General features: G+C 39.8%; 1 protein-coding gene across 3 annotated transcripts in view; it reads left to right on the forward strand.

Annotated features, from left to right (window-relative positions):
- The window catches only part of ARHGAP42 (Rho GTPase activating protein 42), a 345686-nt gene that overhangs the window by 283073 nt on the left and 36696 nt on the right, over positions 1–25917 (forward strand). For all 3 annotated transcript variants that reach the window (XM_053560437.1, XM_053560438.1, XM_053560439.1), the window contains 8 exons: positions 2184–2284; positions 3970–4079; positions 9550–9628; positions 11163–11202; positions 21471–21533; positions 22513–22587; positions 23293–23377; positions 24827–24885. In XM_053560437.1, the coding sequence (XP_053416412.1) occupies positions 2184–2284; positions 3970–4079; positions 9550–9628; positions 11163–11202; positions 21471–21533; positions 22513–22587; positions 23293–23377; positions 24827–24885 (612 nt within the window). The remainder of the gene's footprint in view (positions 1–2183; positions 2285–3969; positions 4080–9549; positions 9629–11162; positions 11203–21470; positions 21534–22512; positions 22588–23292; positions 23378–24826; positions 24886–25917) is intronic.

Raw genomic sequence — 25917 nt, forward strand, 5'->3', positions numbered from 1 at the left:
GCTTTTTAAATATATAGCTCTGAAATAAAGCCAGCAATAAGACGTGGATAGTTGTTGAAGTTCCACTGTTAGGCAGGATGGGTCCCTGGATGGAGAAGCTCTGTAGAAAACCAGCTCCATTTTTATTTATTTATTTTTTATTATTATTAAATCCTAGCTGTGTACATTAATGTGATCATGGGGCACTATACACTGGTTTTATAGACCATTTGACATATTTTCATCACACTGGTTAACATAGCCTTCCTGGCATTTTCTTAGTGATTGTGTTAAGACATTTGTGTTCTACATTTACTACGTTTCACATGTACTCTTGTAAAATGCACCGAAGGTGTAATCCCACCAATCCCCCTCCCTCCACCCAATCCACCCCCTCCCTCCTCTCCCTCTCCCTCTTCCCCATATTCTTAGGTTATAACTGGGTTATAGCTTTCATATGAAAGCCATAAATTAATTTCATAGTAGGGCTGAGTACATTGGATACTTTTTCTTCCATTCTTGAGATACTTTGCTAAGAAGAAAATGTTCCAGCTCCATACATGTAAACATGAAAGAGGTAAAGTCTCCATCTTTCTTTAAGGCTGTATAATATAAATAGATCTGCCATTCAACCCTATAATTCCTCTACTAGGTATATACCCAGAAGACCAAAAATCACATTATAACAAAGATATTTGTACCAGAATGTTTATTGCAGCCCAGTTCATGGAATACTATGCAGCCAGCTCCATTTTTAATCCACTCAGTCCACTGTTACATTTGGGTGCAGGATACGTGGGTTCCCCTTCGTCATGAAAACACTGAGCCAACAGCGCCTTCTACTCCCTGGGAAAGCAGCAGCCTCAGTTGCTTAAGGAGAAGAAATTACTGGTCGATAACATGGGGTGCTGTGGGAAAGGGTTGCACACTGTTTATGGGGAAAAGAAAAGTGAATGTGACGCACACACACATTTCTCTTAATATAAACATTATTTTCATTTTAAGGAAATTATTCTCATTTTAAGGTGTAATTTGAATTTCTTTGTCTCTGATTAGTGGTAAGAGGAAAGAACTCTAAGGTCAATAAAATCTTACTGCAAGTTGGGCAGTTCATCTCTTCATTCCTTTGTCAAATATTTTATTGAGTGACAGCCGTATGTCCAGTCCTGTTTCTAGGTATTAAGAACATATCTTCTTGTCAGCTGAACACCACATTTCTGCTCTCATAGACACGTGGAGTTTCTTGGTGGAGACACATAATAAATAGGATAAATTAGTAAAATATATTTTAGACAGTGATAACTGCTAAGAAAAATTAAAAGCAAGAAAAAGATAAAGAGAATTAAGGGAGGGTGTTTAGATGTCAGAAATCTCCCTAGGGAAGGTTGTTTTATGAAGATGACATTTTGGGAAAAGCCTGAAGGAGGTGGCGGTACAAGTTGTGCAGACACCTGAAGGGAAAACAGCCAGTGCAGGCGGGGGGACAGCAAGTGCAAATGGCCTGGGGCGGAAATGGCTCCAGTGTATTCATAGATCATAAGGGGCCAGCCAGTGTGGCCAGAGCAGAGTGTACACGGTGGAAAGCAGTGGGCGTGAGATGAGGAAAAAGAATGATGAGCTGGGTGGCGCCTGTAGCTCAAGGAGTAGGGCGCCGGTCCCATATGCCGGAGGTGGCGGGTTCAAACCCAGCCCCGGCCAAAAAAACAAAAAAAAAGAATGATGAGCTAACTCCTGTGGGCCTTATGGATAAAGGCTTTCATGGGGTTGTCTTGAGTAAGGTGGGATGCCACTAGGCTGTTTTGAACAAAGGAGTAAAATGACTTAGCTGAGTTTTTAGCTGGATATGTCTGGCAGTTTTGAGAGTAGAAAATATAAGGAAAAGTAAGGAAACCACGTTTAACAACTCAGCCTATTCTTTCTGTGGTGTACCAGTGTACCACTTAGCAGATAAGTTCAGATCTGAAGTAACTCACGCATTTACAAAATTGGTGTCAGAGCTGCACGTAAAGCCCCGTGTGTGATGCCAAGACACTGTCCTGTTCCCCTGCCCCTCCACACCAGCTTCTCACTCACAGTTAATGCCACAACCTAGCACGGAACGTAGAGATACACTCAGTTGTATATGATAGCCTTGGAAAATGTGCAGACTTTGATACAAGTCCTTTATTAACAAAATCTAAAATGCTTTTGTTTTCTCACATTAGGACCACTTGGCTTCACGTGGATTAAACATTATTGTACGTATGATAAGGGAAGTAAAACATTTACAATGAGTGTTTCGGAAATGAAATCCAGCGGGAAAATGGTGAGTTAGTGTGTATGTTTGCTTCTTTAAAACTAAGCTTGTTATGTAAGGTATGGAATTAAAGCAAAAAATCACATGTGCTTGCTTTTCTAATAACATGTCCATTTTTAAAAATTAAAAAGTCAGAGTGCATTCTTTCCTGTTTATGTCGTTCCTCTAACTTGGCCATGGGATGTTTATAAGCAGTTGGGTTAAGTGCAGAGATCCTATGCTAGATAACTGAGGTGTCATCACTAGGCCCTGGCAGCCCAGTCATTGGTCTGTGCTGGCCGTTGGCTAGCAGCCCGGAAGGGACTGTCGGTGGCGGACCAGGCCAGGGAGGCTGTGTCTTTCTTTCCCACAGGTGGCCTCTGAGGGGGCGGAGGGGGTCCGTCCTTCCCTGCACACCTTTCCTCTCCTGAACTGGGTCCTGTTTACCAAAATGCTGGCTGACAAAGTTTCTCCAAAGAAGCCAGTCAATGCTCATTTACCCCCCAAAATAAATTGGTCGTTGAATGTCTTGCATGATTAGTGATTAGTACAGAGCATGGTATATTTTATTTGAGGGAATGCTGCAGAGAACTTCATTCTATGTGATCTATAATCTTTTTGTGACATAAGATATGAATACGGCAAACAATTGGACTTATGAATTAGGCTATGATCTAAGAATCGTGGAGTGGGGAGTTAATCCTAAAGATAATTTAGTCCAGCCATATTTTAACAGATTAGGAAACAGCTCATTTGTGCTATAGATCACGGCAGAGGCAAATGTTGATCTAACTTAGACACATACTCAAATATGTCAGCTGAAACTTATTGTGCTTGGGCATTCATCAGAATCTAATAATTCAAATGGAAAGACATAAAATAGAGGAGAAAATAGTAGAGAAAAAGAACCTTAGATTACTACCATCATGGGGAGTTATTAATTGCCACAATCACACCTAGTTTCTACTTTTATTCAATAGATACTACCAGAAATTCAACTTATGTGGTGGTGAGTTAATAACATAAATAGACCAAACCAGAGTTCCATTAATGAATCTGTTCTATTGCAAATGTCCATTAATAACATTTGCTACTAAAGATAGAATTAACCAGACATTGGGTAAGCTTTCCCATTAAAATAGATTGGCATCTCAGTTACAGAAGAAAATTGCTATGAATTTGGCTTATGTTGGATCCTGTACAGAGAGGTTCATTTTTAGGACCAGGATAGCAGCAAAGCAATCATATCATATACAGGATCACAATAGCATGTGTACTGGAACTTCATTATTTTGGTAGTTCTCTTACAACTTTGAGCTAACTATACAAAGCTCCTAATACAAAGACACACCGCACGACACTAATCCCTTAGCAATCTAGGGAAGTTTGACTCAGGGCAACAGTGTTGCTGTCCTAAGGAAGTGTGCGTTGTGTATAATTTAATATACGTAAGTATGTTGGAAAGTATTAGACAAGCATGTCACGGAATTCTTTTAAATAAAATATTTATATGCCATTAATTAATGAATGGTTTGACATATTGTAATTGGGCAGTTATCATTAGGAATTTAAAAAGGACAAGGTCTGATGACGACCTTGGTACATGACCTGTACTCCAAGTTAAACACTTTAACTGCAGCAACTTAGCATCAAGATTTGAGATATCTCGGTTCCTCCTGTCAGCACACTAATAACGGGCACTCTCCTTGTTTCAGAATGGCCTCGTTACTAGCTCACCAGAAATGTTTAAATTAAAATCGTGTATCCGACGAAAGACGGATTCAATTGACAAACGATTCTGCTTTGACATAGAAGTGGTTGAAAGGTTTGAGCTTTTGTTTTCACTTTGTATATTTTTAATAAGCGAAACTATTTCTGCTTTTTTCTAGGTTTAAATATAAACATGAAAGAGCACACAAGTGTGTGTTTTTCAGTCTTTTTCTCACATTTGTATTCAGTAAATGTTTATTGCATAATACAGGGGTCCTCAAACTCCACATGAGGTGGTGTGATTGTATTTGTTCCCATTTTGTTTTTTTCCTTCAAAATAAGATCTGTGCAGTGTGCATAGGAATTTGTTGGTAGTTTTTTTTAAACTATAAGCCGGCCCTCCAACGGTCTGAGGGACAGTGAACTGGCCCCCTGTTTAAAAAGTTAATACTTTCTAAAAAAGCAAACCAGACAGAAAATGCTAACAGAAAGAAGCATCACTCAAAAAGGAATCTGGAAAATCGGTATATAGGATGGCGTTAGGGGAGAGCACGGGTAGTGGCCTTGAGGTCCTCGTCACACGGAAATGACACCACAGCATTTTTCATGGCTTCTGAAACCTCATGGCCTTGTGTCCAAGAAATAAGTAGACACAGGTGGGAATATTTTAAACTTTTAGCCAACTAAATTTAATGCCTCGAGGAGGCCCACTGCATGCAAAGCACTCAGGATATTGGGAGAGAGAAAAGTGCCGGGCATCTACGTTTATACTCCAGTGGAATTGTTTAGCTGCACTTCTTTGTTGTATCTATATAAGTAGAACAGAAGAAAATACAAGAGACTGTGCTTCTCGGTCTTGCTCTGAGGTCTATGATCTATTTTTCTTCTCCACATTACTACCACACTATTCTAAATACTGAGCTTGTTATGTATGTGTGCACGTGTATGGACTATATTCATCTACTGTAGCTTATGAATAATGACATCCCTGGGAGATATTGCAGGTCAGGTTCCAGACCACTGCAAATAATGAGTCACATGAATTATTTTTTCTTTTTTCTGAGACAGAATCTTACTCGGTCACCCTGGGTAGAGTGCCGTGGTGTCATAGCTGACAGCAACCTCAAATTCTTGGGCTCAAGCCATCTTCTTGCCTCAGCCTCCTGACTAGCTGGGACTACAGGCACCCATCACAGTACCCAGCTAGCTTTTCTGTTTTTAGTATGGGATCTTGCTCTTGTTCGGGTTGGTCTTGAACTCCAAGCTCACGTAGTCTGCCTTTCTCAGCCTCCCAGAGTGCTAGGAGTACAGGCGTGAACCACCATGCCTGGCTGAGTCACGGGAATTTTTTGATTTCCCAATGCATATAAAGTTAGGTTTACTCTATATTGGAGCGGAACGCTAGCATTGTGTCCAAAAAACAGTGTGTATAACTTAATTTACAAAAGACTTTTAAAAGTGCCAGTGGTCATCTGGGTCTTCAAGTAGTCATCTTTTTGCCAGTAAGGAGTCCTGCCTTGATGTCAATGGTGGTTTACTGATCAGGGGAGTGGTTGATGAAGGTTGGGGTGGCTATACCAGCTTCTCAAAGTAAGGCAACAATGGCTTACAGCATTGACTAATGCTTTGTTTTAATGAAGATTTCTCTGTTCCTGAGATGCTATTTTGCACCCAGAGCAGAATGTCTTTCAAAATTGGAGTCAATTCTATCAAACTCTGCTGTTGCTTTGTCAGTGAAGTTTGTGGAATAGTCTAAATGCTTTTTGTCATTTTAGCAGTGCTCACAGCATCTTCCCAGGGAGCAGGTTCCATCTCAGGAAACCACTTTCTTTGCTCATCCGTAAGAAGCAACCGCTCATTTAAGTTTTATCACGAGATTGTGGCAATTCAGTCACATTGTATGTCTTTACCTAATTCCAACTTCGTTGCTTTTTCCAGTACATCTGTAATGATTTCCACCCCTAAAGCCTTGAAGTCCTCCAAATTGCCCATGAGGACAGGAATAAACTTCTAAACTCTTGTTAAAGTTGGTGTTTTGACCTCCTCCCTGGCCTCATGAATGTTCCTGATGGCATCAAGAACGGGGAATCCTTTCCGGAAGGTTTTAATATACTCTGCCCAGATCCATCAAAGGAGTGACTTTCTATAGCAGCTATAGCCTTACAAAATGTACTTCTGAAATTATAAAGCTTGGAAGTTCAGAATTACTCTTTGATCCACAGGCTGCAGAATGGACACTGTGTTAGCAGCCTGGAAACAACATTAATTTCCTTGGACTTCTCCATTACAGCTCCTGGGTGACTAGGTCCATTGTTAAAAAAAAAAAAAGATTTTGGAAGAAATATTTTTTTTCTGAGCAACAGGTTTCAACACTGGCCTTAAAATATTCAGTAAACCGTACTATAAACAGAAGTGCTGCCATCCAGGCTGTGCTGTTCCATCTGTAGAGCTCAAGTAAAATAGAGTTTGGATTTCTTAAGGGCCCTAGATTTTTGGAATGGTAAATGTACATTGACTTCAACTTAAAGTCTCCAGCAGGTAACTCTTGTTAAGAGGGTCAGCCTGTCCTTGGAAGCTTTGAAGCCCACTGTTGATTTTTTTTTTTTTTCTAGCTGTGAATGTCCTGGGTGATTTATCTTCTTCCACTATAAGGCTGTTTTGTCTACATTGAAAAACCTGTGTTAGTGTAGCCATCTTCATCAGTAATCTTAGCTGAAACTTCTGGATTAACTTTCTGTAGCTTCTACATTGGAACTCGCTGCTCCAACTTGCCTTTTTATGTTATGAGAATGTCTTCCTTCCTTAAACCTCAGGGACCAATTTCTGCCGGGTTTGGACTTCCGCAGATTGCTCCCCTCGCACCCCTCGTAGGATGATGGAGAGATAGTGCCTTGCTCTGAATCAGGCTTTGGGTTCAGGGAATGTTGTGGCTTGTTGGATCATTTATCCAGACCACTAGAACTTTCTCCATATCAACAATAAGGCTGTTTTGCTCTCTTATCATTTGTGTTCTCTGGAGTAGCACTTTTAATTTCCTGTAAGAACTTTGCCTTTGCATGCATGGCTTGCTTGTTTGATGTCAGAGGCCTGGCTTTGGCCTTGATTTGGCTTTTCACAGGCCTTTTTTCCTAAGCTGAATCATTTCTAGTTTTTGATTTAAAGTGAGAAACATGTGACTCTTCCTTTCGCGTGAACACATAGAGGTCATTGTAGGCTTGTTAATTGGCTGAATTTTAATAGCGTGTGTCTCAGGGAATAGGGAGACCCAAGGAGGGGGGAGAGGTGGGGAACAGCCAGTCACGGGAGCTGTTGGAACACACCCAGTGTTTATCAGTTAGATTTGCTGTCTTACATGGACGTGGTGACTGGCACCCCAAACAATTCCAATAGTAACCTCATTGGCCACTGATCACACATCATAGGACAGAGATAGTAATGAAAAGTTTGAAATTCTGTGAAAATTATCAAACTGTGACACAGAGACAGGAAATGAGTACATGCTATTGGAGAAATGGCACCAGCAAACTTGCCCAACTCAGGGTTGTCAGAAACCATGATTTCTTAAAAGTGTCTGTAAAGTGCAAAAAAATAAAAAGGCATAACCCAGGGTGTACCTGCCTCCAGCAGGACAAAGGCCCTATCTTTAAAATTCGTTACCTTGGGTTAGCTACTTTTGCCCTGTGTTCTTACAGTTTTTAAGATCTACTTATTAAGTCGCCTTTTCTTTCCCAAAATATCCTTGGGAATTTTAACTCTAGTTGCATTAAAGTTATTAATTAATTGATTCAGAGTTGACCTATTTTTGAAGATTTTACTTTTTTTTTTTTTGGTTTACTTTTGGGTACCTTCCTTCAATCAAGATTTTGAATAGGATTCTTTTTATGAATAAGAACCTTGTTTTCCTAAGCGCTTGAGACTGCCGCGCAGGGAGGCTTTTAGTTTATTTTCCATCTCCATTTCGTATCTAGCCTACTTGGTGGACTTTTTAGTAGTTTCACCTTTTCTTATGTAGAGAGTTCTGGAGTTTTTTATGAGGACAGATACGGACATGTTAATTCTTTCTCTTGTCTATTTCAATACATTCTCGTTGTATAACCTTGTGGTAGACGCGTGTGGTGAAACTGTGCTTTGGTTTCCCCGTCTGTAAATCCACAGTAAGTGCCCATCTCAAAGGATTAAATAAGGTAATAAAGGAAACATCCTGATAAGACAGCCTGAAACATAGTGAACTACCAGGATGGATTTTTGTTATGAATTTTATTGCTGGTGTTGTTACACTGGCTTAAGTTCTCCAACATCAGCATCTTGATCTTTTTATACATTTTTCCCCCATCGTTCTAATGAGCTGTGTTCTTATTTACAGACCAGGTAGAGGCCGTTATCAGGTGAAGTCATTCCAGGTTTTTAATCCCATAGTATTTATAACAAGCATTTTCTTAATGTTATTAGTCACAGATCATTCTAGTTCCCTATAACTAAGTTTATTCCTCATTTTCTAATATTTTATACTTTTTTCTTTCTTGTTTTGGTTTCCTTTTTCTCTCCCTCCATGTACTGCTTCTTTCTTTTGTGAAGTACAACTTTAAGTGACTATTTCAGAATGACTGCCTGGGAGACAATTGTTTTTAAATGAATTAATTTTAATAGTATGATCACGGTACAGGGAAACACGTTGGCTTTAGCGTCTTTTTATTTATTTATTTTTTTATTTTTTGCAGTTTTTTTTGGCCGGGGCTGGGTTTGAACCCACCACCTCCAGCATATGGGGTCGGCGCCCTACTCCTTTGAGCCACAGGCGCCGCCTAAGGCTTTAGCGTCTTTTTAATTATTAAGTAATTATGGTATCACACTTTGCACCTTGCTACATACTCATTGTAATTGTTTTTAGTGAGTGATTCGATTCTACCACATCAAAGTCATTGGACTTAATCATTCTTATATTGTGGAATTTTTAGACGGCTTTGAATTTTTGTGAATGCAGCTTTGTCATCTTGTCCATCACTTCAGGGGAAACAGCTTGAAATGAGCTTCTTCAGACAGTGTTACATCTAAAACATTTGATCATTTTACTACTATAACCATTAGATTTAAAAACAATTTTGTATGGCTAGGCATGGTGACTCACACCTGTAAACTTAGCACACTGGGCGGTGGAGGCAGGAGGATCACTTGAGCTGAGGGTGTAAGACCAGCCTGAGCAAGAGCAAGACGCTGTTTCTACTAAACCAGCTGCAGTGATGAAGGCCTGTGGTCCCAGCTACTCAGGAGGCTGAGGCAGGAAGGTCTTCTGAGCCCAGGAGTTTGAGGTTGCCATGAGCTATGACGATGCCACTGCACTCTGGCTGAGGTGACAGAGCAAGACTCTGTCTCAAAAGAAAAAAAAAATTGCATCGTCTAGTGATTTTTTTGAAAAGTACCTATAGATCAATCTTTTTCTTTTTTAATTCTCACATTTTTCCTCTTTTTATTTCTTTTTTTCTCTTAACTTTTTTTCTTCAAATTCTACCTTTAAGAATTAAAAAGCAGCAAATGTATAAAGACATGATAGGAATACACTTAATATATGACGTCTTTGTTTTTAATAGGCACGGGATCATCACACTACAGGCCTTCTCAGAAGCTAATAGGAAACTTTGGCTTGAAGCCATGGATGGGAAGGAACCGGTAAGCGGGTGACACATTCTATAACTTCGCTTTTACTGTTTTAATAATTACCAAGTACATCTGAAATCTCTTTCACATTGTACAATTTTTGATCTTTTGTTTAATTAAAAACATTAAAAGAGCACCTCAAAGGAACAGCACTCACGGCACAGAACACCAACTTTCTGATTTAGTTTTCAGGGAAACTTCCAGGGCTGACATAAAACTCTAAAATTACTTCTGAAAAAAATGAGTTACAAAATTTTGTCCATATTCATTTTGGTTATTTTATTGTGTTAATAACTATTGCCTGCCCAGTCTTTGCGAGCACGGCCTATGCCAGGCATTTGGATTAGAGTGATGAACAGGGTCCAGAATGAGAGCTGATGCTCTAGCTGCGGCCACTTGTTTGTTTTTTGTTTGTTTGTTTGTTTCTGAGACAGAGTCTCACTTTATTGCCCTAGGTAGAGTCTCGTGGCATCAGAGCTCACTGCAATCTCAAACTCTTAGGCTCAGGCCATCTCCTTACCTCAGCCTCCCAAGCAGCTAGGACTACAGGAGCCTGCCTGGTTAATTTTTAGAGATGGGGTCTTGCTCTTGCTCAGGCTGGTCTCAAACTCCTGAGCTAAAGCATGCATCTCTGCCGCCCAGAGTGCTGGGGTTACAGGCGTGAGCCACGGCGCCCCACACAAGTGGAGGCCATTTTCAGAAAATATTATTTGATTAAATTGCCTGTGGTTTGACATTTTCCCCTCGATATGTATTCCCATTTTTTTCTAATAGTTACTTCGATTTTAATATGATAATTTACTTACAAATATTTAGGAATCAGGGAGGGAAAAATAAAAAGAAACAAAAGAGATGGTCATTCATTACTGTGAGTTTCTTAATGAACACTGTTACTAAATTGGTAGAAGGCCAAGCATATAGCATAAATAAGAGCCCCCATCTAGTCCCCTGAGAGCCGCGTGTGGCCTCTGGAGCGTGGCCCCTGAACCTGCGTTACCAGGCTACAAAAACATGAGCACAGAAATTGTTATTAAGCGTTTAGAAAATTGTATAGCCATTTGGAGAAGTTATTTTAAGTCTGTTAAATTCAATAAAAAATTGGGACTTTGCATTTGCTCTTTATTGTTTTCTATTTCAATTTTATTATATTTTATAAAAATGTTAATCAATGATATATTTGCAAAAAAAAAAAAAAAAAAAGCTTGGCTCTTCACCAGAAAAGGTTGAAAAGCCCTGACCTAAAGCAAATTTAGGGGATGGTTTGCTGGCCATACAAGTCGAGATTGTGCAAGTTGAGAACACGACACTTAGCAGCTAATTTGAGGAAAGAGTAACTAGATGGAATCCATCCTGAGATGCCCCCGGAAGACGGTGGGGCCAGCTGACAAGGTGGGCATAGGGCGCCGTGGGCACAGCGGTCACAGGACCTTCAGGTCCAGGCGTCCCTTTGGTGTTTGTTAGTGTGCAAACATACACCTTGGCTGATCTTCTGTGCTGGGTCATTAACTTCAAGTAACTGACTGGCATCCTTTGTTTTTTTTTTTAGATTTATACTCTACCTGCCATTATTAGCAAGAAAGAAGAAAGTAAGTCATTTTAATAATTGTTTAAAGTTTCATCATGTGGTTGTTTTTATTACAAAAGTATTATGTGATCTTAAGGATTAACTCTGGGGAACTAGTACTAACACCATTGATCTGATGGACGCTGCAAATTTGAAATCATCAAAGGAGTTTCTCACGTTAAAACCACAGACTACTGGTATTACGATTGCCAAAATTATTTTTAGCTTTTTGGTGTTTATTTTCTTATGTACATGCCCTGCCTTATCCCTAATAGAGATTTGAGGCAGTCGACATTTAGTTTGGTAACTTATGACAGGGGAGAGCATCTTTTTATTATTTTCCCTGCTCCCATTTTCTCAGAAGTATAAGACTGAATATGTGAACAGTTTTTGCTGGTGTTGAGAGAGGGTGCCCAAGAGTGTGAAATATAAAGGCCTTGCCATTACACACAGTAGATGTAGGAAAACGTGTTTTTACTGTGTTATTACTAAATTATTGGTATCAAACTGTTCTTTGTATGCATTTTACACGTTTCTCATTGTGTTTCGCGTCCTCTTCCTGCCTCCTTCACGCCATCTCTTCCTCCTGAATGCATTTCCCCACGTCTTTACATACTCATTTGAGCTGACACTTAAAATTAGTTTGTATGTTTTTCTAGGTTTATGTGTATAACTTTGGGAACAATTTCAAGTTTTATTTAACTCAATTTATTTTGTCTCATGCTTTCTCTGTCTTAAATGTATTTTTAAAACGACTTAAATGTATTTTTAAACGTACTTTAAATTGCTATTAAAGTACAAGTTAGAAGGGGGTAAAATTACAAACTGGGAAAGCACTCATTTAACAGTCAAAAAAATATCGAGTGTCTGAAAAGCCTCCCATTTTAACTAATCAAATGTTTCCTAGTGATTAATTTCAGAAATTATCAAAAGAAAGTGCATGGCTTAAAGTATCTTTCAATAATAATTAACTTTAAAAGTTTCAATTATGTTTTTAAAATAATAAGGTAATTTTAAAATATTCCAGTTTTTATTCTCGAATTTCTTTATTGGAATCAAGGAAAGTGAGTAGTATAAAATCAATTATTACCCACTTTTATTTAATCAGAGACACGTTAACCAACTGGTAAAAAATTTTGTTAAGTACTGAATGTTCATTCTAAACAATTACCAAAAAAGTAATCTGTTGCATAATTTGCATTTGAGCAGAGTTGTTTGAAATGTGTTTTTCAACATTGTTCATATCCAGTAAAAAGATAGTCCTTTGACATTCAAATTAATACCCAAGGAGAAATCCTCCTTAGAAAACAACTGTACTTGTATACTATATTGAGTAGGACTTCCTTCTGAATGGTGACATGGTCCAGTCTGTCAGAATACATTGGTGCTTAATTAATGTAGCCCCAGAATTAATTAATATGCTTATGGGATGATAGGATCTGCTTCTCGGTGAAGAATAGAATCCCTCTTCTGGAAATCAAGTATACTGAGTTATTAGCAACCTGGAACCTCACTCTGCCACCAGTTATAACTGTAGAATGATTTGTATCTCAGAGAAATAGCTGTCCGAGTGCAGGCATCTGTATTCCTTCCCACGTAGTAGCGTGGCGTATCAGTCTCTGAGCTTCTGCCACCATGCTCAGTCCCACCTTCCCTGAGATGAAGCTCGGCACACATTTGTTCTTATTCTCACCACTGGGCTTTTATTACTCCTGGGGAGGTTTTGCTCACAGAAAGTAATATTGCAATTACTTTTGTTTTATTATTCGATGCTTAAAGTTATAAATTTTGAGTTTTAGTTTCAAGTTTTATTTTTATTTTATTTATTTATTTATTTTTTTTAATTTTTTGGACACAGAGCCCCAAGCTGTTGCCCTGGGTAGAGTGCTGTGGCATCACAGCTCACAGCAACCTCCAACGCCTGGGCTCAAGTAATTCTCTTGCCTCAGCCTCCCAAGTAGCTGGGACCACAGGTGTCCACCACAACACCCAGCTATTTTTTTAGTTGCAGCCTTCCTTGTTTGGCAGGCCCGCGCTGGATTCGAACCCACCAGCTCAGGTGTATGTGAGTGGCACCTTAGCCGCTTGAGCCACAGGGCCAAGCCTGTTTTATTTTTATATTAAGCCATATTTTTACTTTCAGGCCGTTTTTAATCACTATACAGATCTTATTTATAAATATACTGATTTTTTTTAAAGTCATTTTTAATTCTTTATTTTAATAAAATTTATTTATTTTCATAAATTTGACAGAATTCTTCCATTTATACATTTAGTCAGGCAAGTTTCTTTAGAAATACCCACTTATAATGACAAAACTAATAAAATCCATTCTTTTAAGCTCTAATAAGAAAAATTCGTAAAAGGCAAAAGATTTATATAATCTGAAGAGAAACCAGAGTATAATAATAAGACAAATTTATGATCCTAAGGTATAGAACCTTCTTCAACACCTACCAACTTTTGTAATTGGGTAAATCAGTTTATAATTGCAAAGATTAAGTATTATATGGTACATATTCAGATTAAGTACTCTCCACATTCTAAATAAATACATGTTTGCGTAGTGATTTTCAAAAGGTCCTACTACTTTTGGAAACTCAATTTATCATAAATTACACTTGTCTTTAGTTGTTTCATACATGGGGATTCAACCTTGCTCACCGAAACAGATTCATCCCTCTGTTGAAAAGTCAGAACTATGTCCTGTGATACCAATAAAAGAAACTAACAGGAACTTCACTGAATGCACCCTCCAGAACCAAGCCTCTGGCAGCTGGGGGCCGATCTCACATGAGGAGGCCAAACCCTGGGAGGTGCCTTTTCCTGGAATGACCTGCCACTCAGACTGCTGGAGGAATTACCTAGTCCTCACAATTTATTTTATTTTTTGCATGAAATTCAGAGTAACCTGTTGCATCAAGGCCTAAAATGTATTAACGGGATTCTTACTCTCTTGCTTAGGCTGTAATTTTTCTCCTTTCTCTTTTATTAGGTGTGTTATCAACTTTCTCATTGCATAGTTGACTCATAGTATGGATTTGAAAAGGCTGAACTATTCCATTGTCAAGTACAGGGTTCAGCCGGCTGAAGAGCAAGTTCCTGCTTTCTTCCTAAGTGACACGTCCAGGATTTTGTTTCAGTTAAAATTACATCCCCAGTGATTGTGAAGTTCTCAAACCTCTTAAGTCTAGAATAAGTATGTGGCTCATTTTGTTAGGTTTAGAGCAGTTTATAGCTTCTTTTTTCAATCCCTGTAGCATTTTTAAATAGATCATTCTGTTTATGAGATCTTGTGACTCTTTCTATTTGACATTTGACTCTTCTCCAAAAGCAGCATACCTCAGTTTGAGGGCGTCACCTCAGTTTGAGGGCGTCACCTCAGTTTGAGGGCTCACCTTCTTCCATGCTACAGCATGTCCGAGACCAGTACCAGCCTGGCTTCATTTGCAGCTTGAGGAGCACTTGGCTGCAGCCTCTTTAACTCAGATGGAGTCTGTTCATCCTAAAATACTCTTGTTTGCCTTTGTCAACTCTGTGCTGCATGATTACCTTTTGAACCGCTGAAGACAAGTTTAGGATGCTAAGAACTCAGGAAAAAAATTGTTTCAAATGCCAGTCATTACTAGTAATCCTAGTGTCTGTGCTCTCACTGAAAACTTTAAAAGTAACAGAGTAAGAACTGTCTAGAGTCCTAAAATCAGGTCATAATGTAACAGAGAGTATCTGCCATGTAGAAAAGAATAAAACTACGCCATGACGGTGAGGCAGTGAGACTCATAATAAGCCTATCCTGCAAAAGGCTTTCTACTGTGTGATTACTCTTAATTTACCATTTTTTAGAATAGAGATGCTGTAAATGAGACTTCTGTTATTCAACAGAGAAGGAAAACTTGAATCATCTTTATGAAAAAGTATCAAATAAAAAAAAACAAACTGAATGGTTATAGGATATGAAATCCACCAATACTTCTCTGGTTGTAAAATATGCCATAGTATCTTTTTCTTGAGATTTTAAGACCCTGGGAATTAATTCATTTTGATGACAGTAATGTCTATGGTCAGCACTAAACAGACGCCGTCCGATCAACATTAGAACTAGTCCTCAAACATGCATCCTTAATAAGATTAGAGCTGCCCTGGACCTCAGGCTGTGCCACTGGGGACATTTTGTTAAGAAGCTGACCAACAGGGTCTTCCTAATTTTACCATTTAAACTCATCTTTCAAGGGAAGAAATTACCTTTCTTGACATTTTTTTCCCATCCTGGGACCTCTACGTTGGCAGGGGGAGGCAGTTAACATCTGCCCTAGGTTTCCTTTGGCGTTTTTGTGTTGGAGCCCTGTGCTTTTTGCTGCTACTCAAACATGAGTTTTTTGGGGATGGCTCTTTAGCCAGTTCAGCCCTGGGTCTGGAGAAAGTGAGAATTGTGAAAGACGGGGTACTCAGACCTCATTCTCTCATGCAGACAGTCCAACAATATTCCATTGTATGCCTCCTGTCTTCCAGGTATTGTGAATAAGAAAAAGGGAGTCCTTTTCCATTGATGTTTCTGCTGATAAAAGTCACTGTTTATCTGTCTAATCGCCCAGTCACCTAACATTCAGTCCTTCTACACAAAATTGAAAGGGTTGGAACAGAAGATAACTGTGGAGTCTCCCAGCAGCTCTAAGTTGCTGGCACTCCGTGGTTCGGAGGAGGCTGTGCCCACAGGCACCATCTGCTGTCTTCTCCTTAGCAGTGAGCAGAAAAAGTGAGCTTCCTGTTCTGGGCAGCTGCCGCCTGTCACAATGTCCTTGAGCTTCATACCGTTTAGACAGTTTCGTTCTGGAAGTTCTTAGGTGTCCCTAGGTTACATCCTCTCCTTTTATCACATACTGCCCCAGACCTTTGAGCTATTATATTTTTGTTTCCAGGACAAAGACCCAGAATAGAGGATCGTAATTTTAAGTATTCTTCATACACAGAGCAGATTGAAAGAACAGTTTGGGTCAGTGCTGCAAAAAGTTAACTGCTCATCCTTTAGAGAGAAGGTCCAATAGGTGTCATGACGTACTCTTTTCTTTTTCTATTTATTTCAACTCACATGTAGTGTATTTGTCATCTGTGATGTGGGGCCTTTTAATCTGAAGCGGCAAGTTAGAAAAGTGAGTTGGAAATGAAAGACGAGTGTGGCTTTGTTTTGTCAACCCTGAGAATGTTACTGTAGAGCCAAATAGATTACATCTGTAAGGACATGCTAGGTTTTGAATTACTAGGGAACGGAAGGTACAAGGATTTTTGCTTTGTGAGCTCTATGGAAAACTATTCTTTTCTTTTCTTCATGGCTGTTTGAATTCTGTTGAAATCAATAGCTTTTGCACTGCTGAACTACCTTGTAGAAACTATTTAGGTTTCAATAAAAGGTTTAGCCCTGAACAGTTTTCAGTGGGAAAAAATAGTGTTTAGACTTAACTTTTGATAGAACATATTAAGTTCATTAAGTTAGTAATGAACTAACTTCCCAACCCCTGCCGCCCCTAAAGGTCAAGTGTTATTAATCTTACAGAATTTTCATTCCTGGCCCCTTGATAGTAGGTGTATTCTGAATATCCCTTTGATCCTCTCTAAAACGGGGAGATGTGGGGCTGAGGGAGGGGCGGGACTGGGGAAAGGGTTCACACAAGTGGCTGGTGCTAGCTGATAAACTTGAACCCCTGTAGAAGCCATCAGAGAAGGCACTTCGGCAAGCCTGGTACAGACCAGTAGCCAGCGGGCCCTCAGTCAGTAAGCTGTCATTGTTTGCCTGCCCTGGGTGAGGAGGCATCAGCCCTGATTCAGCAATCCCTGTTTCCACGACGTAGAATGCGTGTCCTCTTTCCACTGTCACCTCCTCCTCCACTGAAGGAGAATCATGATAAATTATCAGACCTTACTAATAGTGCGCTTTGACTTAGTAATAGCCCCTCCCTTTGACATTTCACTGGAACATGAAGGAGTTCCCACTTTTTCCTTTTTTAGGCTATCAAGTACCTATTTTAGTTGAATTCTCATGACCCCTCACCTAGTCAGTATAGTAACCGCTTCATGGCTATGGAAAATTGCTCAGTTTCCTACCCACAGTGTGTTCGCCGTTGACCTCCTTCAGAAACGGTGCTGCCTGTGACTGCAGTTTACATCAAGTCACTGGGAGACAGACGGTTTAAGCCACTGGTCCTCCCTCCTCAGCCTCGGTGTTGGGCACTTTGCAAAGCCCTGGTGCATGTGCCTGCGGGTGGGTGAGCGCTTACGCTTTGCTGCTTTCCTTACGCAAATTGACAAGTCCGTAGTCAAAAGGGATATATTCCAGTGAAGGGAGAAAACGTTCATTGTGCGAGACTGGGTTGATTTTACTGAGTCCTTTTTGCCGCAGTGAACTGTGTGAATTAATTAAATCAGAACTGGCCAGGTTATGCCGTGGTAACAGATGATCTTCGAATCTCAGAGCCTGATGGTAGTGAAGTTTCATTTCTTGTTTATGGTGCCTGCTGGTGTAAGTCAGCAGAGCCTCTCTGCCATAAGGTTTTCACCCTGAAACTGAAGCTAATGGAGTGGCCTCCGCCTGTGTCATTGCTGACCTTACACCAGGGGAAAAAAAGGGAGAGACAAGCCTCATGCTGGCTCTTACGTCTTCTGGGTAAAGGGACGTGGCAATTCCATTCATATTTTATTAGTTGGTATGTGTCCCATGACTAAGCCTGGTTTCAAGGGTGCTGAGCAAAAAAAAAGTCTTCTTGCAGGGATAGACAACAAACACGGGCAACCAGCGTCTGCCACCATCTGTTCAGTTATTCGTCATGATTTGCTAAAGTAGAATGAGTGCCTAGGGACGTTTGTTAATATCCAGCTTGTTTTTTTTTTTTTTTTGTGGCCAGCAAGGTTCATAGGCACTGCCTGGTTTATACCTGATCTATGTTTCTTTGAAGCAACAGATCATTGCCTCAGCCCGCAGTATTTTAAAAATAAGTGAGATAGCGTGACTTTCTGAAAAACAACACTATGGCTGACAATCCATTGAGTCCCAATGATTTGAGCCAGGTACAAAGAATGCTGTGTCCATGTAACTTACACATGTAGATATTTACATTCTCTGCCAGTCCATAATGATGATGATAGTCAACACCCTGGGGCACCTAGTAAATACAGTAAAGTACGAAGTGTTACACTATTCTAGGAGTTGCGAATGTCAACTTATTTCATCTTTAAACCACTCCATGAAGAACATACTACTATGGGGGTGGCGCCTGTGGCTCAAGGAGTAGGGCTCCGGCCCCATATACTGGGGGTGGCGGGTTCAAGCCTGGCCCCAGCCAAAAACTGCAAAAAAAAAAAAAAAAGAAAGAAAGAAAAGAAGATACTACTTTGTATTATTACCCTTATTTAATACAAGAGGAAACTGAGGCACAGAGAGATCAAAACCACATCCAGTAACACAGCTAATAATGGGAGGGAAATATCGACTGTCTCTCTCATGTGGTAGACGTAGGGGGCGCTGTAAGCATTTCTTCTGCTTTCCTTCCCATAGCAATGATGTGTCCACAGGCGCAGAGGAGAAGGGGGCCAGCGTCCCTCCAGGCTTGTATTCTTAGGTGCTCTTCCTGCTTCCTGTGGCTTGTCTTTATCTCACTGAGACTCCTTCATTAGCTCGTGTATTGTTACTCCCCTCATTGTATAAATGAAGGAACTCGCGTTCATAAAATAATGGGCACGTTCCCATTCATGCAGCAGTAACAGTGAGCTGGGAACTCACCCTACGCTCGTCTGGCTGTGAACAAAGCCAAGGGCAGTCTGTGCACCCCGGAACCGTGTTCAGTCGGAGCAGAGGATGGTCTAAGGACACGTGGAAATCCATGGTCATTTGTGCCAACGCAGTGTGTTCTAACACTTCTCTGAATTGATGGATAATGTTGATTTACTCGAGTGAAAAGAGCTGAGTACAGGATCCGTGGGACACATCCGGGTAGCGACGCCCATGGAGCGGCGCGGTGGTCAGACTGACTCTGTAAGATTTCATCTACATAATGAGCCTGTGATTTCAGCTTATTAGAAAAGACTGGAGTGCTGCTGGCCCATACCCCTGTCTGCCTTTGAGAGACAGCCTGGTTATTATTTGCTCTCCAAGTGAATACTTAAGAAACAAACTCTTCTCTTACATGTCACAACTGTCTCCACTCATTTTGCCAAAAGCCAGCTGTGTTGCATGTTTTTTTCCAATGATTTTCTCTTTCTCTTCATAAATCTTTTTTTATTGAAAAGCTGAACAATGTGACCTCAAGTACCAAACATTTTTAAATGTCAAGAACTTACTGTTTTAATTGATTAAAAAAAAAATACTCCTGTTATAAGTAGGGTTACTTTTTTTTTTTTTTGGCCTCAGTTTTTATTGTCATTGTTAACAATGAAAATTAAGTGGTTTCTCTTTCACCTTTTCATGTCACCTGTTTCCTATGTTCAGTAAGTATTTTAAAACGTCTGCATGTGTAGTCTTATCCTTGGTGTTTAGGGTTATTATGAGCAAGCACTCCTTTCTCGTGTCCAGAAAGAGTTCCTCTCCTGTGCAGTGTCCAGCTGCTCTCCAACGAGGCAGATGCTCAGCCCAGGGCCTCCTTTCCTGCACACTGAGTTAACTCTCAGCATTCACTGAAGTCTGTTCTCCTAACCTAAGCTGGGACAAAGGAATAAATAAGCCAGTTTCTGTTGATGGCAATGCATATTTCAGTTTTAGCATTTTTATTTCTTGAGTACTGAAATTATTTTTAAAATATTAAGTATAGATACATATGCAAAGTACTAAACAAATATACACACAGACACACATAACATAATTCCAAAGTCTAGCAGGGGTCCTCAAACTTTTTAAACGGGGGGCCAGTTCACTGTCCCTCAGACTGTTGGAGGACTGGGCTATAGTTTAAGAAAAAAAACTAGGAACAAATTCCTATGCACACTGCACATATCTTATTTTGAAGTTAAAAAACAAAATGGGAACAAATACAATCACACCGCCTCACGTGGCCCGCGGGGCCGCAGTTTGAGGACCCCTGGACCGTTTCTACCTTTTGCCTTCTTCCTTCTTACCAACAATTTGCATAGATCTTTATGAAGTTTTTTCCCTCCCCAGGAAAACAGAAACATTCATACTCTCAAAAACTTTTACATTTTAAGAAAATAGGCCTTATTGTCATGCAGATTACTTGTTTTCACTTAACAACCTCTCAAGGCAGTGCCTCCTGGTGCCAGAGATTTTTCAAGCCTTCTGTCAACCACTTCACTTTCAGGTTTTCTATGTCTGGGACTTTTTTCAGCGTTTTTAGTCTAATGCTGGTACCCTTTTTTGATTCGTGTCCTATTTTTTGACATGTATATTTTTGTCCGTAGATCCGTATTCAGTTCTGTGAATGTATTTAATCATCTTTAAATGGAAGCCAGTTTTAAATTTTTGCTTTTTTAAATTATGTATCATTTCAAAATACTAAAAGATAGCAGATCTCCACCACGTGTGATAAAAGTTTCTATCACAGTCCAAAAGAACGTTGAGTTTTTCCTTGGTTTATTACTTGGTTTTGTTAAATTAAGTGCTCTCACTTTAATCAAGTAATCTAATTTGACCTTGCCCCTAAACCTGAAAAAAATTAGACTAGATGTAAGGAAAATCTAGATAAAACCAATAAAAAAAAGATTGTTATTTCATAATCTAGGATTTGGGGGAATTATAGTGGACTGGCCAAGCACGTTTTTAATTAATTTGAAATGGTTGCAAAATGTAACAGAAGGGGCACTAGGCTTGCAATCAGGAAATCTGACTTGGAATCCTGACTCTCTGGCTTAGAGCAGTGAGGAGTGAAGTTTTTAAGAACCCAGTGAATCATCTGAAGTTTACAAAGCTTTCCCTCCATCTCCTAATGTTGGTTTGAGAATTCCCTGGGGAAGGATATACGAAAGGCTTTATAATACAATTTTCAAAACACGGTGAAGGCTCATTCTCACTGCGTTTACCTCTGTCCTCCAGAAAGACAATGCCACTTTTAGGAAGAGTGGATGGAATCAACGTGACATACTTTCTGTAAAGGATCCCTGCTTCTTAGTCCGCAGGCGGATGTACTAACTGAACATGAACCTCCTTCCTCTACATTTACCCCAACGTAATAAAATCCAGCCTCTTAACGAAGTGCTTGATTAATTTGGTAGCAGCCACAGTGCTGCGGAGTCATGAAGGCACAGAAGGGGGGAAATTAGAAGCCCAGCGTTTGATGTGTTTTCTCTTACTTCCAGTGTACTTAAATGAAGCAGGGTTCAACTTCGTGAGAAAATGCATTCAAGCCGTGGAAACAAGAGGTGAGTGTTGCCTGACAGGTAAAGCATTGCTGAGGCTCATCTCATTCTTACCGAGAGACCTCTCAGAGAAGAGAATGAAGATGTTCCTAGTCATTAACATGAAGTTAAATTTAGGAACGACAGAAGTGTGTAAATTGTGTAAGTTTACACATTGCTGTACCTGGAACTTCAACTTGCTAAAAATGATGCTGCAAACATTCTTCTTTTTTAAGATGATTTTTCTTAATATAGCTTCACTTTACTTCTTGATGATAAAGTGTGTATTATTAATTACCGTAAGCGTCTCTTTTTTTCAGGCATTGAGGTGGTAAGATTCCCCAGGAGCTCGTTTTCAGCCCCCCTTTCCTCTCTCTGTTCCCTCCCCTTGTATTTCAGCCTCTGCCACCGTTCTGGTCCCTTCTTTTTCTTTAATCACAACCTCTGTGTCAAAGTCCACTCCAGTGAGATGTTAGACTCTCACTTTTGTGGAAATGTGTCTGGAGCAAAACTCATATCGGGCTTTGGAGTTTTATAAACTTATATTCAGCTTTTAGTGCTGCCACTGAAAAGTTTTGAGAACATAGGTAGGTTCCTTGAATTCTCCAAGTCTGTGCCCTCCCCTTCAAATTGAAGATCTGAGCATCATCATAGGATGGTTGGAGTGACACACAGGAGGCTCCAGGATGGAAGGACTGGAAGACAGGGATACTGGTCATCCCTTCACATCTTTGATGCTTTTTTATATTTAAATAATGGTGAATGGGCAGGTATATTTTGCCACTTTGAAGATCTTCAAAGACTTTCAAATTACTGTTGTGTTTCTGCTCTGAGAAATACGTGTCGGATGGGTAGTTCCAGGGTAGGTTTGCTAAAGTTAGACTGCAAAATTGGATGAGTAGCTTTCAAATTCTGTGTTGGCATATGTCTGAGTTTTTAGCATTCTGTAATTGTGAAGTTATGTCTCAACCCATTTTCTTGTGATTTTTCTGTCCCATTATAGGCATCACCATTTTAGGCCTCTACCGAATAGGAGGAGTGAACTCCAAAGTTCAAAAACTCATGAACACCATATTTTGTAAGTTTTGGATGAAGCAAGTTATTTAATTATTTTTTAATATTCCTATAGGCAATATAAACCACAGGATTTTTTCAGATATAGACATAATATTGCTTGTCTTTGAATACTTTCTAATAATATTTTAAATTAATATATTGTTTCTAATGCTCAGTTATAATAGATGAATAATCAGAATTTCAGGAGGCGTTTTTATAATATTGGACTTTTCCTCAATTGTTCTTTGCTTGGGTTGAGACACGGTAAGATGGGTGCCAGAGTTGTTGCCTGGTTTGGAATCCCAGATCAGCCACTTAGAAGTTTCATGACCTTGAGTAATTTGTTTAACTTTTGTGTCTCAGCCTCCTCATTTATAAAAATGGAGATAATGACAGTGCCTGCCTCTTACGAGTTACGATTCAGTATGTCGATCCCTGCAAAACACTTAGAAGCATGCCAGGCACACGCAAACTATTTTGTCATGTTAGCAATCAGCAGTAATTCGATTGGAGAGATTATTACTCCAGAAGATATTCTTGAGGGTTAGTGTTTGAGTGAGCTTTTTAACAATTCACACAAACAAAAATCCTAACGTTAATTCTCTTGGATTCCTAAGAAATGAATACCTCACTCTTTAGACCTACTTAGATTTGTATCCATTTTTATAATGGCACAAATAATAGTTTGAGTTGCACAATTTAAACATTTTGTTTTCGTTCTTTCCAGCTCCCAAATCTCCTCCCGATATTGACATTGATATTGAACTGTGGGACAACAAGACGATCACCAGCGGACTGAAAAACTACCTCAGGTGATGACTCCTGACACTCTAGCTGTGGCCTCTGGCTCACCCTGGTGGGCAGTAACCACGTGATTTCCTGGTGCCTGTTTCCCAAGCTTCACTCTTTAGATCAAGTCCTTCCCTTATCAGTGGTTCTCAGCCTTCCTAATGCCACAATGTATTTTCATTGTGAAAAAGAGGTCTCGATAGGGTGGTGCCTGTGGCTCAAAGGGGTAGGGCACCTGCCCCATATGCCAGAGGTGGCAGGTTCAAATCCAGCCTTGGCCAAAAAAAAAAAAAAAGAGAGAGGTCTCCATAAAGAAAGATGGAGACTTTGCCTCTTACATGTTTACATGGATGGAGCTGGAACAAATTCTTCTTAGCAAAGTATCTCAAGAATGGAAGAAAAAGTATCCAGTGTACTCAGTCTTACTATGAGATTAATTTATAGTAGCCCAAGAAGAAGGGGAAAGGGGAGAGGGAGGAGAGAGGGAAGATGGGTGGAGGGAGGGTAATTGGTGGGACCACAGCTACGGTGCATCTTACAAGGGTACATGTGAAATTTACTAGGTGTAGAATATAAATGTCTTCACACAATAACTAAGAAAATGCCGTGAAGGCTATGTTAACCAGTGTGATGAAAACATATCAAAGTGTATATAAAACCAGCACATTGTACCCCATGATTGCGTTAATGTACACAGCTATGAATTAATTAAAAAAAAAAAGAAAGAAAGAAAAAAACGGGGGGAGGGGTCTCGACCCATAGGTTGAGAACCACTGCCTTAAGGAAATAGTTCAGGGTGGTAACATTGATGTTTAGTATTCTGGAACTTGTACTTCATTTTTTCCAGTAATAACTTAAATGACTGCAACATTTTTGCAAATCCTGAATAAGTACTTTTTTGTTTCAAATTAAATTTGTAAGGTTTTCATGTATTTTTTGAAAATAACAAATTGAAATGGAAAATTGTTTTGCTTTTTAACACTTGTGCTCATATCTGAGAGAGTTTTTCATGTGCTAAGATAGTTCTTACAAAATGAAAAAATGATCTCCCTGCCTCTTCTGCAGATATAATCCTGGTAGGAACTGCTCAGGGGCATTGGTATCTTCCCCCAGGCCGCTCAGGCTTCCACCCGGTGCCCACCCCCGAAGTCAGTGCCTCATATTTCATGTTTTAGTTACAAGACTGCAGTTCCATGCACGTTATCTTCCCGATCACTACACCATGCCGTGAGCTGCGTCATCCCCACTTATAGGAGTGAAACTTGGGGCTGCATCTCAGGACTGCTCCGGGCCCTACTCCTAGAACTTTATTGTGCTGCCTAATCACCCAATTCTTTATATTTTTTCTTATTTTAATTGAAAAATGTAATTGAAAAATGATAACTACCCAAATCACAAAGAAGCAATGACAGTTTAGGGAGGGGGAGAAAATGACCCTGCCTTTGTAAAACATGCCTCTCCTCTCTGTCCAGATGCCTTGCAGAGCCACTGATGACGTACAAGTTGCACAAGGACTTCATTGTCGCTGTTAGTAAGTACACTCACGTCAGCCGAGTTCATCTGTGTTACTTAGGCATATACACTTAAGTCAGCTGGTTAAGATTTTTTTCACATACTGCTTAAAAAGTTGTTAATCTAATACTTGGTAGCTCAAATATGGCTTATAAACCAGTAAGAAATTCCAGAATGAATGAACTAAAATATTTTGTCACTTAACAAGACCTCGTCCGGGTGACAATCTAGTGTGATTACAAAGAGCTGTGAAGAGTTATTCTCATTTCATGTTCCTTGAGTGATGACTACCAGTTTCCTTTGAGAGTGACTTTATGGTTAAATAAACAAGACTACACCTGTGTACGGACAGTCACATCACCACAATATGCTCACATGCTGTGTTCCTAATCTGGAGAGAAGAGCCAAGTGTTTCGGCAGGCAGAAGGAAGTACCATTATCCCCTTTCCCTTATAGTATGTTTGTGAGTAGATCAAATATCTGTCATTTGTTGAGATCTGTGACTGCCATAACGTGATATGAATAGAGAGGTTTAATTAAAATATTGGGGGAGAAGATTGGAGGACAGGGAGAAAATGTAACCGAGGAAGTCAGTAATACATATTTTTAAACTATTGAGTCCAAAGTACCAGATCCCCAACTGAGCCCATCACAGTACCTTGTTAACAATTAGAAGTTGGCATTTCATTATTAAGATGTACAAGGTGTAACTGTAACAAGAGAGGTTTTTGCAATCCAAGGAATAATCAGTTGCATTAGTTTATTTGCTTGGGTTATAATGTCACAGGACATGTCTGCAGACGAAAGTGTCAGATGAAGGTGAATGACCTTGGTTTTCAAGCCAGCACTCAGCTTTCTTCTAAAGCTCCCCACTTTCCATTCTCTTCACAGAAATCTATTTTTCTAGATGATCAGAACCTCAGAAAACATATGCTCTGACCTCTCATTCTGCAAAGTAGGAAATCAGGACCCAGGGTGGACAAGTAACTTGTCCAAGCACACTAGTAAATTCATGGAGAAACCGAAGCCACAAGTCAATTTTTTTTACTTA

The sequence above is a fragment of the Nycticebus coucang genome, chromosome 14, assembly GCF_027406575.1.
Source record: "Nycticebus coucang isolate mNycCou1 chromosome 14, mNycCou1.pri, whole genome shotgun sequence".
NCBI classification, from domain to species: domain Eukaryota; kingdom Metazoa; phylum Chordata; class Mammalia; order Primates; family Lorisidae; genus Nycticebus; species Nycticebus coucang.